This window comes from Temnothorax curvispinosus, unplaced genomic scaffold (assembly GCF_003070985.1).
Source record: "Temnothorax curvispinosus isolate PA1 unplaced genomic scaffold, ASM307098v1 QBEX01014992.1, whole genome shotgun sequence".
Lineage (NCBI taxonomy): Eukaryota > Metazoa > Arthropoda > Insecta > Hymenoptera > Formicidae > Temnothorax > Temnothorax curvispinosus.
This window is the reverse complement of record NW_020224772.1, coordinates 1-13,289: the sequence shown is the minus strand read 5'-3', so window position 1 is coordinate 13,289 and position 13,289 is coordinate 1. Positions and strand designations below refer to the sequence as shown.

General features: G+C 43.0%; 2 protein-coding genes across 2 annotated transcripts; both read left to right on the top strand.

Annotated features, from left to right (window-relative positions):
- Window positions 1-1,458: 1,458 nt before the first annotated feature.
- On the top strand, window positions 1,459-2,397 carry LOC112465188 (uncharacterized protein K02A2.6-like). The gene has a single exon (XM_025032619.1). The coding sequence runs from the start codon at window positions 1,459-1,461 to the stop codon at window positions 2,395-2,397; it is 939 nt and encodes a 312-aa protein (XP_024888387.1).
- A 76-nt stretch (window positions 2,398-2,473) lies between these two features.
- On the top strand, window positions 2,474-3,211 carry LOC112465187 (formin-like protein 5). Its single transcript, XM_025032618.1, has one exon. The coding sequence runs from the start codon at window positions 2,474-2,476 to the stop codon at window positions 3,209-3,211; it is 738 nt and encodes a 245-aa protein (XP_024888386.1).
- Window positions 3,212-13,289: the final 10,078 nt, after the last annotated feature.

Genomic DNA, 13,289 nt, shown 5'->3' with positions numbered 1-13,289 from the left:
CTCAAGAGCGGGTACTGGCAGGTGCCGCTCACCCCACCCAGCCGACCGATCACCGCGTTTACCGTACCGAGGAAGGGGCTCTACCATTTTAAGGTGATGCCGTTCGGCCTACACTCCGCCCCCGCGACGTTCCAGCGGCTGCTAGATACCGTGCTCGGGCCGGAACTCGAACCGCACGTCTTCGTATACGACGACATTATCATTATCACGGAAACATTCGAAGAACACCTCCGGATCTTACGCGAAGTATTCCGGCGCCTCCGCGCAGCCAGTTTACGACTCAACCCGGATAAATGCAGATTTTGCGTCGACCGCCTACAATATCTCGGCCATATAGTCGATTGCGAAGGGATCCGTACCGACCCTGAGAAAGTGCGGGCAGTCGCCCAGTGGCCACGGCCGCAAACCGTAAAACAAATCCGGCAATTCCTGGGGGTGGCATCGTGGTACCGACGATTCATCCAGGACTTCGCGACCATCGCCGCACCGCTCACCGCCCTGACGCGAAAGCACGCCCGCTGGAGTTGGGGGGAGGCAGAGAATACCGCGTTCGAGAAATTAAAAGATACTCTGACCTCCGCGCCGGTCCTCTCGTGCCCAGATTTTACGCGACGCTTCATCTTACAAACCGACGCAAGCACGACCGGCCTCGGGGCCGTGCTCACGCAAAACTTCCCGGAGGGGGAGACAGTTATCGCATACGCAAGCCGCACATTGAATCAGGCCGAACGAAACTACAGCGCGACCGAGCTCGAATGCCTTGCTGTGATCTGGGGAATACGGCAAATGCGCGAGTATCTGGAAGGATACTCATTTACCGTAATTACCGACCACCAATCCCTCCGCTGGCTGCAAAAATTAGATGCACCCACCGGCAGGTTAGGGCGCTGGACATTCGAGCTCCACCAATACGATATAGACATCAAGTACCGCAAAGGAGCCCTCAACCGGGTCGCGGACGCTCTGTCGCGTCAAAACACCGCCGCCGCCGTCACGACCCCGCCCCGCTGCTCGTGGTACCGCCGGACGCTACGAGCGGTGCAAGACGCTCCCCGGGAACACCCCGATTACGAGGTGAGGGACGGGAAACTGTACCGGCAATTATTGCACAACCTCGACTTTAACGAAACCCCGCCCGAAACCCAATGAAAGGAATGCGTAGCTAAGGAACTGCGCCCCGAGATCCTCCGCCGAAATCACGACGCTCCCACCGCCGGACATCTCGGCATCGCGAAAACGATCGCTCGCGTCGCCCAGTTATATTACTGGCCCGGTATGTTCCGGGAAATCGCACAATACGTGCGAAACTGCCCTCGGTGCCTAAGGCACAAAGTCGCGCAAACCCGACCGGCGGGGACACTACACGCCACGTCCGTCACCCGCCCGTGGCAACAGGTCACCCTCGACCTAATCGGACCGCTGCCGTGATCGAAGCAAGGCCACATATGGCTCCTAACAATGCAGGACCGCTTCTCCAAGTGGTTAGAGATGCGCCCCCTGCGCCGCGCCACCGCCACCGCAGTAACCACGCACATTGCCGAAGCGATTATATTCCGCCACGGCTGCCCCGACACGATATTGTCGGACAACGGCACGCAGCTCCGCTCCAGTAAACTCGCAAAAATGCTCGCCGCCCATAACGTCCGACACGTATACGCACCGGTCCACGCGCCGCATTGCAACCCGGTCGAGCGAACAAACCGGGTTGTAAAAACAATGATTTCGCAATACGTCGACCAAAACCACCGTAATTGGGATGAACGCATCCCCGAACTTCAATTCGCGTATAATACGGCCCGCCACGAAACCACCGGCTACACCCCCGCGTATCTCATATTCGGCCGAGAACCAGTCTCCCCTTTCAACCGGGAGACCGCCCCAAGTGCCGCGGCCGCTTTGCCGGACGAAACGCGCCGACACCTCGAGGAGGCCTACGAACTCGTGAGAGTACACCTGGCGCGCGCTTTCCAGAAACAGGAAAAATATTACAATCTACGACACCGCCAGTGGGCACCGAAGGTCGGGGAGTGGGTATGGAAACGCGAATACCCACTCTCCAGCAAAGCCGCCGCGTTTAACGCCAAGCTAACACCGAAGTTCCGCGGGCCCCTCGAGGAGCGCCGAATTGTATCACCGGTAATCGTCGATCTCCGCAACAAAAGCGGCAAGTGGAGCCGCCATATCCACGTACAAGATTTAAAACCCGCGCCCGCCGCCCCCGCGCCTGACGTCAATGAAGAGGACAATGACACCGAGACCGACACCGGCGAAAATGACATCGAGGACGACGGCAGTACCGAAACCGAAACCGACAACGATGAAAACACGGAACCGGGAGATAACGACAATAACAACAACGAAACAAATTTGGAGGACGACGACGGAGCCGAAAATTAGGCGAAAAACAAATCGTTCTACTCCCAAAAAGGAAAATAAATACCGGCGCCGAAAAAGAAAAGCTCACAGACGAGCCATGGCAGCCGACCAGAGCGAGTCAACAACCCAGCGCGATATCCTCGCCGAGATCGAAGCAATCCTGGCAGAGCTGGTAGAATACGACCCGGTATGTCCAGGATTCGGGACGACGTGGACAAAACTCTTCGCTCCGGGATCCGCCGCCACCGCCGCCACCGCCGCCATCCTCGCAAAACCCGCAGTCGCACCGCCGACACGAAAAACCGTGCCGACGGTCGGCTGCGCGGTACAGCGCTTGGACACGCAGCAAAGACGGAAATTGGAGTGGCTCACCACCCCGCCACCTCCACTAAGCCAGGCGAGGCCACAATCCGGACCCAAGATCACCAACGTGGAGAGGGTGAATCTCGATCTTGCGGCCATACGGGGCCGCCTAACAACCAAGCCCCTGGCACCGCCACCGACACCGGCCAACAACTCGCCGGCATCGACGAAACCTCCGCCGCTACCGATCACCGGCCCAATGGCGCCGCCGAAAGCAACCACAGCCAGGATCTCCGCGCCGCCGCCGCCGCGGCCAGCACCAGCCGACGTCCAACCGTTACGGGCGGAAGGGACACAACTACCACCCCCGATCCCGGTAGCTGTGGAGGACGGGCACATCGTGTGGGTGCCCCACTACCACGCGCACGTCTCCCGGCAGCACAAAACGCGGTCGGGAGGAAAACGATGGCACATCCGATTTAATGCGACCGGCTCCGTCCGCAGCATACGGGAAATCGGGCCAAAAATGTAGAGCGCCGAATTCGCGTTTTCCAGGGAGGAAGGGGGGTGATGTAACGATGCACCCCCAAACATGCATCGTTCCGGCAGGAACACCACGCCGAGACCACCCCGCCGACCACCCGCGGGGGTAAAGAACGGGCACGGTGTGCCCAGCGTATTTTAATCGTTCTCACACGTTACGAAGTCCGCGAATGGACTTAAACGCGGCAACTGCTTCACCGCGCCGAGCGGTGCCGAAGGCGGCCGAAGACCGCCGAACGCAATCACGGCGTCGGGGCGCCGCGATCCCCGATCGTTCCGCCGCACCGGCCCGGCGCTCGCGATCGCCGTCGCTACCCCCACCACGCCGCGACGCCGCCGCGACGCGTATATAAGCCCGGCGTTGCTGGCACAGAGCGCGATTCCCGATCATCCGTCTTCCCGACAACACCAATCCTGAATTCCCGCATGAAGCCAGTCCGAACGTAAGTAGAGCGCTTCCGGCATTCTCTGTCTTCGCCGAGTGTGTCTCGGCTAACGACCAGCTTTTCGCACCTATCTGAATCACCCGAAGCCGTCCGGATACGAAGGTAGAGCGCCTCCGGAATTCTCTGTCTTCACCGAGTGTGTCTCGGCGAAGGACCAACTTCTCGTTATCCAAATCATCCGAAGCCTATCCGAACAAGACGGTAGAGCGCCTCCGGCATTCTCTGCCCTCGCCGAGTGTGTCTCGGCCGACGACCCGCTTCCGCCGCGTTATCCACGCTTTGCGATCCATATCGCCGCCGCGCTTCGCGCCATTTTTCCGCGCTCCGGGCCGAGCCGGCCGGGAAATAGCTGCGGTCATATAATAAGAAACTACATGGTAGTAAATTATATCCTCCATATAATGTTATTCAGAGTGCAAAAGAGAAGTGCTACCCAACAGATTTGAATTTCAACGATTTTGGTGCAAATGTAGATGTTAAGTCATTATTAAACCATACCACTAAAAGGATACTTTTAACGTTAAGTAAGAAAAAGCTCCACGAATTACGCGATAAAATGTTAAGTTTACATGGAAAATAGGAAATGGATGGCGCGTCCGGACAGCAAACAACTAGGCAGAAATGGCTAGCAGAAACCGTTAGTTTAGAAAAAGACCAATCAGCTAATACTGATGATGAAGATGATGAAGTTATAACAAATATTTTCTGTGATAACGCTGTATTTATAATTACTTTTGTTCCGATTCAGTTAGTAGCTGAAAATAATATTATCTGGAAAAATGAAAGATCATCATCTGTTAGTTATTGCCGCCCAATAAAGTTTTAATTTATAAAAGAAAGTCATTCAGTTGTAATTAATGAATATAAATTTTATTCAGATATTTTCAACAAACTGGAATCCTCATGCATCACAATAGAAAATATCATATTTACTATAACTTTCGACATCCAATGTACAATAATAAATGGCAAAGTATGTAACATTTTAACTGATCAGAAGTCCTCGAATTGTTGTAACATTTGTGGAGTAAGTCCAAAAAATATAAATAATATAACATACATTGAAAGTTTAATAAGGCATATAATATGGTAATCTGTTACAAAAATCGTTTAACCTGAGATACTTACATGTATAGAAACGTCACATCCGCCTCCGATACAGCACAAAGAGAAACAGGAGGGCGGTCAGAACGGTCACAAGATTTCTGTAAAAATAAAATATTTTGTATTAATGATTACACATGCACTGACTGTATTCTTTTATTAAAATCTAACTACTACGCACAAACTCTTCCGTAACGTATATTACGCAGTAGGCCTATTCTGTAACTCTTAACGACACTTCGTTATCGTTGCAATGTCTTTGCGCAGCTTTTTCACGTAGTAAAACATTATAACGATAACAAATTGTCGTTATGAGTTAAAGAATAAGCCTGCGTTGATTAAAGTTTAAAGTTACATACGTATCTAAGTTTAATATCAATAAACTTAGCATAAAGTAAGCTTGTGCAGTAGCCCAAAGTTATATTTGTTTGAAAATTAATATTACTTACATATCTTAACGCCTTGGATTGCACCGTGCTGGTCTGCGCTGTCCCACTTTGTATCGATCGAAAGAGTTTATCGGTTAACCTCACTTCAAAACTATCTCATTTGTCCATTGATTGCATACATGAATGTGCGGATAATAATAAATCCAAAGTTCCTATTGGAGGAACCAACGGAAAGAGTACGGAAACAGCTGATCGAGAATAAGCATGGTTTTAAGTACGGTCTTCGCCAAAGCGATCTCAAATCAAATAAGACTTCCTTGAGCGAAATCTTCTTCGTGAAGATCGCCTTGTTTTACGACTATGAAATCTACCAATCTTAAGACGATTTTGATTGAATAAGGCCGCCTTGACCAAGATCGTCTTAAGAGCGAGATTCGACTATGAATACGGCCCTAAGTGCCGCGTTCGGCCGTATTCAATCTCGCGAGTTACGAGTGATCTGCGCCGTGCTTGGCCGTCACCCCTCGCGAGAGAATCGTATTCGATCTTGCGAGTTGCGAATGATCTGCGCCGCGCTCGGCCGTCATCCCTCGCGAGAGACAAGTGCAACTTCGCGGGTTGCGAGTGATCTGCGCTGCGCTCAGCCGTCACCCCTCGCGAAAGTTCAAGGCTCAAGTGCAATCTCGCCGATTGCGAGTGATCTGCGCCGCGCTCGGCCGTCACCCTTCGCGAGAGTTTAAGTGCAATCTTGCGGGTTGCGAGTGATCTGCGCCGTGATCGGCCGTCCCCCCTCGCGAGAAAAACTCAGATACCACGTTGTGCGTGTAAAGTGCCACGTTCGGCCGTTCTACCGCGTGCAAGACATTCCGCGATCATTTCTGTAAGCGCCTCGTGCGCTGTGCGCCGTTATCGGCCATTTTGGTGTAAAGCCGCCGTGTCACCGTTCAACACGGTCATTCGAATAACAAGTGCCAGCATTGTGGTGTTCAAGTAAAACCATGTTTGTGACACCTCAGCAAATAAAGACCTCTCTCACAGTACAAACAACACGATTTAAACTGACTGAAATTGCCCGTTCTGCGAACCTACGATCCTACCGCGCACCTAAACGAAGCGCGAACCTCCCTACCCCGCACCGCATTGAAACAAGTCTGGCTTCTGACCCAGATGAGTTTCTGGTCTTTTGAGTTTGAAACAATCATATAGATGAAAATTATCATAAGAGAATTTTGTATGAAAAAAATCCATCAGAGGTTTTAAAGAAATTAAGAGAATATAAGAAGAATGAAGTAAATGTAACTCATACATCTGTAAGAACTTGTTTCTATCAGATTAAAATAAAGAAAGATGAAAAAATAAATGATTTTTGCGAACGCTTTGACTCTATAGTTAGAGAATATGAATCATGTGAGGATGCAGTGCCTCTCACAGAGCAAGAAATCAGATCGTCATTCTATCAGGCGGTAGCTTTTAATGTACCAGAATTGAGGAATGCCGATTTGATCAGAAGACAAACAACTCAAAAAGAAATGAATATTGATGAAATAAAATCATTTATTACGCAGTTAGAAGCAGAAACAAAGAGTATAGAGAAAAAGTAATTAGAAAAACCAGAGGCTAGAGCACAGAGAGCGAAATTAGAAGCAGACGGAAAACCTGTAAAGTGCTACCGGTGCAATAAGCTAGAACATATGGCTAAGGACTGCCTGCTCATTGAAACAGAAGCTTGGTTCTGTTACCATTGCCAAGAAGTTAGAGGTCACAAAGAAGACAATTGTCCAAACGCCAGAGCACAGGCTGGAAGATTTAGAGGAAAAAGGTATAAAAATAAAAATTTTAATAAAAATAAGCCGAATAAAGTCGAACAAACAAGCACCAAAAGAGTAAATAATAGAGGAAAGATAGTTAAACTAAACAACAAGGCTCAAGCAAAGAAAGCAACACTGACCGCCACAGCTAAAGAAGATAAATCAGAGTCAGGTACGATTAGATTAATAAAGAGTAGAGATAATTCAAAAGAATTAATTAATTTTATAGCAGATTCGGGTGCAACCGATCATATTGTTAATAAAAGCGTGATTCTGTCAAACTTTGAAAGGTGTGAAAATCAGATTATCAAATGTGCGAGTAAAAATAAATTTGCAAATATTGTAATAGACGGTAAAGGAGATCTTTTGTTGCGAACGGGAGAAAAAGAAGAGGAAGAAATTAGATTAACAGAAGTAATAGCAACAGGAGATGTATCAGAGAATCTACTGTCTTTGAGAAAATTAGCAGAGGCTGGTTTTAGCATTTAGGGTAGACCGGGGACAAAAGTAACAGGGTACAGTTGTAACATCGTGAATATTTCTTAAACTATAAAAGGTACGTGTGTGGGACCGCGAGGCGAGATTCGCTAGATGGAGCGGCATTTGTTCCTTAGTTCATTGCTGCCCCTCGCGGAACGTGCACGTGTGCAGAAGAAGAAGTTACTTTTTTCCTTCCTAAAGTAAGTTTTCTTACGTGCATAAAATCTGAAATACTTTTTGTTCTTTATGCCAAAGGTATAAGGTTTTATTTTTATATGTTTTAGTGATTATCTATGTTGATGATTTGCATAATTACGATTGACTTTCATCCAGATATTTCTGTAAAAAATTTACTTCGAATCATAAAATATCATTAGGGGACAATTGTAACATCAATGCCTGGGGACAGTTGTAGCGTTACAATTGTCACCGTTGCTCGGGGACAACTTCAACTTAACCTAATCCCGTTTGGTTGGCCTTATTTTAGTGTTGTTTTTTACAATGTTATTTGTATTTTTTTTCGTAGAATGCTGCGAACAAGAAAACGCAAGACGCAACGGGGCACGAAAGAAGTAAATTTATACGAACAGGCGTTTGAAGAGGTTATGAAGGGTCAGTTATCCATTCGTGCGGCTGCCAAAAAGTATGACTTGTGTCATGTATCTGATGAGATACAAAAGGAAGAAAGATTCTACAAATGAGGAAGATCACACATCTTCTGTTACCATGGGGTATAGAAGCTGCAATAAAATTTTCTCCACGGAACAGGAAAAAATCATGGTGCAATATATTATAAGAGCTGCTGAAATATATTATGGTCTTTCACCAAAAGAAATTCGGCGACTTGCTTATGAGCTAGCCAAAAAATATGATTTGAAAAGACCTCCCCAATGGGACGAAAACTGTCAAGCCGGTGTAGATTGGTTCTCCGCTTTTATGAAGAGAAATCCTGAATTATCAATAAGATGTGCACAACCGACCAGTCTTTCTAGAGCTACGAGTTTTAATGCTACAAATGTAAAATTATTTTTCGACAATTTGGCGAGAGTATTGGACAGATATCATTTTGACGCTAAAGACATATATAATGTCGACGAAACTGGTGTGACTACCGTTCAACGACCTGACAGAATCGTAACAAAGAAAGGAACAAGACAAGTCGGAGCTCTGACATCGGCGGAACGCGGAACACTAGTTACAGTGACTGTGGCTGTTAATGCTATTGGAAATTCTATTCCTCCTATGTTTCTTTTCCCGCGGCTTCGGTATCAAGAACATTTTGTGACAGATGGTCCTGTAGGATGTATCGGAGCTGGTAATTCCAGTGGATGGATGCAGGAAGAACAGTTCCTCATTTTTCTAAAGCATTTCCAAAGATATACTAATTCATCAGTCAATCATGAAGTTTTACTCTTGCTCGATAATCACTCTTCACATATTTGTATACAAGCATTGGATTTCTGCAAAGAGAATGGTATTGTGGTTCTTTCGTTTCCGCCGCATTGTTCGCATAAATTACAGCCCTTGGATCGTTCAGTATATGGACCTTTCAAAAAAGCTTTTAATTCTGCGTGTGATGGATGGATGCGAAGTAATCCGGGTAAAACGATGACTATATACAATATCCCAGGAATTGTAAAAACAGCTTTGCCTCTAGCTCTTACTCAAAGTAATATTCAGGCAGGATTTAATTCTACTGGGATTTTCCCATTTAACAGGGATAAATTTACTGATTTAGATTTTGCTCCATCATATGTTACGGATAGACCAATGCCTGCATCGAATATTCTAGATTCCAATACAAGTTTACAATCCACAAATAATGATACTGAACCTCAAACATCCGTCAGAAATGAGATTGCACTTCAGATATCCACAAACACTGACAATGAAAACCAAATAATGCCAACATTTGATTTTACTGTTCCGTCTATTCCTGAAAAAACCAACACCAATGTAGGACTTCAACAAGGATCAGACAATGTTACACTTACTGAATTTTCCCCAGAAAATATTAGACCATTTCGCAAAGCTTCTCCTAGAAAAATAACAACAAGAGGGAGGAAGAAGAGAAAATCAGCCATCTACACAGACACACCAGAAAAGGAAAACGTGCAGATTGAGTATGAAGAAAAGCAAAAGAAAAAAGTTAAAAAAAATCTTTCGAATATGCAAAGTAAACCAAAGAAATCTAGCCGTGCTACCGCTAAAAAACAAAAAAAATAGATTTTTTTGCGTGATTCCTTTATTTTCAGTTTTTATATTAATATTAGATTTATATTTATAATATTATAAATTTTTTATGTTTATGTTAGAAGGAAAGACAGAGAGAGAGCTTATTTCTGTTTTTTTTTTATTTTATTATGGTTAATTTTTTAAATATATATGATTATATAAAGTCTTTCAGTTGAGAAAACAGTATTATTTGTTTTTATTTGCTATAATGTAAAAAAATACTGATATTTTCATGTAACAAATTATTTTATCATTAAATTCGTAAGATTGATTAATTAAACCTACTAAATAACCATTATTTTGTTTATAAATGATGTGGTACAATCGTCCCCTTCTGCTGTTACAATTGTCCCGGGGGTTGGGACGGTTGTAACAGTATTCCTCATATTCTTTAAACAATAATAACTTTTTTTCTAGTTACATTACTGAATTCAGCACAAAATAATTTTGTAGTTAAATAAATTCTACATCTAAAAAGGTACAGGTCTTTTTTACGTAGATATTATATTTTAATTGTTACAAAATCTTAAACTCAAAATGTTACTTTTGTCCCCGGTCTACCCTACTTAGATGATAAGTTGATTAAAGTATATAATAAACAAACAAATAAAGTAATTTTTAGAGGAAGTTTTAATAAACCTAATTGAACGATACAATTTGAGGTTAATAATAACAATGTAAAGAATAATAGTAGAGTAGAATGTGCAGTACATAGATGTAGAGCAAAGATAGTGTCACATTGTGAGTCCCCTGAACAATCACAAACATTCAAAACAATAAGTTATCAATTTCGGAGGGAAAATTAAAAGAGTATAAAAATGTTGAATCTGCGATTGGGAGGGAGAATGAGGAGGAACTCATAAGTGTGAATGAAAATGTACAGCATGAGACAAGTAGAGAACTCAATCAAACGGGTAAATTAGAAGATCTACAATCGTTAGAGGATATAGAAGAAATGTGCGAAAGTTCAATAATAGAGAAGTCAGAGAAAACAAAAAGAATAAATGAGGCGATGTTATGGCATGTTAGATTGGGTCATGCATCACTAAGCCATCTAAAAAGATTACAGAAATTAGATAAGAGATTAGAGAAAGTAGAGTTAGATAATTCCATATTAAAATGTGAGATATGTATAATGGTAAAAATGAAAAAACTGCCATTTAGAGAAACAAGAACTAAAGCACAAAGTCATACACCACTTCAAGTCATACACACGGATATTATGGGTCCGATAAAACCGACCTCATATCCAGGACAAAAGAGATTTATTATTGTGTTCATAAATGATCATTCTAGATTGGCGAAAGCATACTCATTAAAGACGAAAGACGAATCTGGAGAGGCTTTAGAGAAATACTTCATACATGCCAAAAATTTACTAGGAAAAGAAGAAAAACTATGCTACGTAAAGTCAGATCAAGGCAAAAAGTTCACGGGAAGTGCGTTTAAAAAAGTACTGAAAAGAGAAAAGATAGAAAACATATTTGCGCCACCGTATATTCCAGAGCATAACGGAGTAGCCGAAAGGTTCAATTGAACATTACAAGAGAAAATAAGAATATTTATGTTTGACTCCGGATTACCAAAAAGTATGTGGAAACTAGCAGTTGACGCAGCTGTGCATGCGTACAACAGATCTCCACACAAAACTATAAAGTATGAAATTCCATTAAAGAAGTTTTCACCAGAGACAACCTGTCACTTAGAACAGCTTAAGAGATTCGGATGCATTGGGTATGCAAAAGTACTGAAGCCCACATCAAAATTTGATAAAAGAGCAATTAGAGGAATATTAGTTGGATACACTAATACTGGGTATATATTATGGCATCCAAGTACGAGAAAGTTTATAGAGTCTCGACATGTCCGATTTAATGAAAAGATAACATATAAAGATGTATATAAAAACGGTCAAACCGAAAATGAAAAAGAAATGGACAAGAATTGGATGAAAGAATTTGTAGAAGATAAAGAGAAAGAAGAGTTACAACAAGAAATATTAGAGAAAAGAAAAAGAGACCAAGAAAACAAGCAATACAGTTAGATGAACAAAAACGAAAGAGTGTGCAAAAAAGGAGTAACGCTCCAATGACTAGAAGTAAAACTAAGAGGAAATATGTGAATTATCAGAGAATATTAGAGACAATCAAGTGCAAAAACCGGTAGAGAATATTAGTTTCGCTAATTATAGTTTCGTAAAAACAAATAAGTGCCAGACAATAGAGTATGAAGATGAATTACATCAATGTCTTGTGGCATCGTTGAATAGAGAACCCGTCACTTATAAAGAAGCTATGTCAAGTAACGAAAGAGAGAATTGGAAAATTGCAGTCAAAGAGGAACTTGAATCTATGTATGCTAATCAAGTGTGGGAACTTGTCGATAAACCATTAGAGAAATTAAATGAAAAACGACCCAACATAATAAATTCAAAATGGGTATTTAAAAGAAAATTAGAGGCAAATGGATCTACCAGATTCAAAGCAAGACTTGTGATCAGAGATTGTAAAGATAGAAACGTGTATGATCTAAAAGAGACATATGCACCCGTTTCAAGACTGTCACTGGTTAGACCTATATTGGCAATAATAAATAAGTATAACTTATACGCTTGCCAGCTAGATGTTAAAACTGCGTTTTTAAATGGAAATCTAGAAGAAGAAATATATATGGAAATTCCAAAGAGAATGGAAGTAAATGAAAACACCAAGGTGTGTAAATTAAATAGAGCTTTGTATGAATTGAGGATAAGTCCAAAAAGATGGAATAAGAGATTTTCAGAAGAGGCTAAGAAACTTGGATTAGAGAATGACTTACATGAGCCATGCCTGTTCACATGGAGGAAAGAAGGAAAAATGGTAGTAGTACTGCTTTATGTGGATGACATGCTGATCGCAAGTAATGACTTAGAGAAATTAGAGGAAATCAAAGGCAAATTAGATAAAACATTTGAGACTAAAGATTTTGGAGAACCAAAGAGCTTTTTAGGAATCACAACAGAGAGAAATAAAGAAAACAAATATATGAGTATCCATCAAGCACGATATACAGAAAGTGTGCTGAAAAAGTTCCATATGGAGGAATGTAAACCACAAAGTACTCCTATGGTCACTAGACAGGTAAGCAATAAAAATAAAAGGAGCAGATTAGAAGAATTGAACAATGAAGATGTGATCCAAAAAAAAGAAATCAAAAGAGTGCCTTATAGAGAAGATATTGGAAGTTTAATGTATCTAGCAAACGCTACAAAACCTGATATAGCCTTTGCAGTAAACTACTTGGCAAGAAAACAATTGGAGCCTACAGAAGAAGATTGGCAAGATGTGAAAAGAGTATTTAGATATCTGAAAGGAACGGTAAATAGAGGACTGATATTTAGAGGAAGAACAAACGAACTAGAAGCATTGACAGATGCAAGTTTCAGGGATTGTACTGATTCTACATCTACTGGAGGATATATTATCAAGCTATTTGGAAATGTGATAGTATTGAGAAGTCATAAACAGACTTATGTCACACTCTCTACATGTCAAGCGGATTACTTAGCAATGAGTGAGACATGTCAAGAAGTGATTTCACTGGACAAGTCACTCAGACATGTTGTT

Excerpts from the sequence above, each read along its gene's own strand:
- LOC112465188 (XM_025032619.1), top strand. The coding sequence starts at position 1,459 with ATGCAGGACCGCTTCTCCAAGTGGTTAGAGATGCGCCCCCTGCGCCGC.
- LOC112465187 (XM_025032618.1), top strand. The coding sequence starts at position 2,474 with ATGGCAGCCGACCAGAGCGAGTCAACAACCCAGCGCGATATCCTCGCC.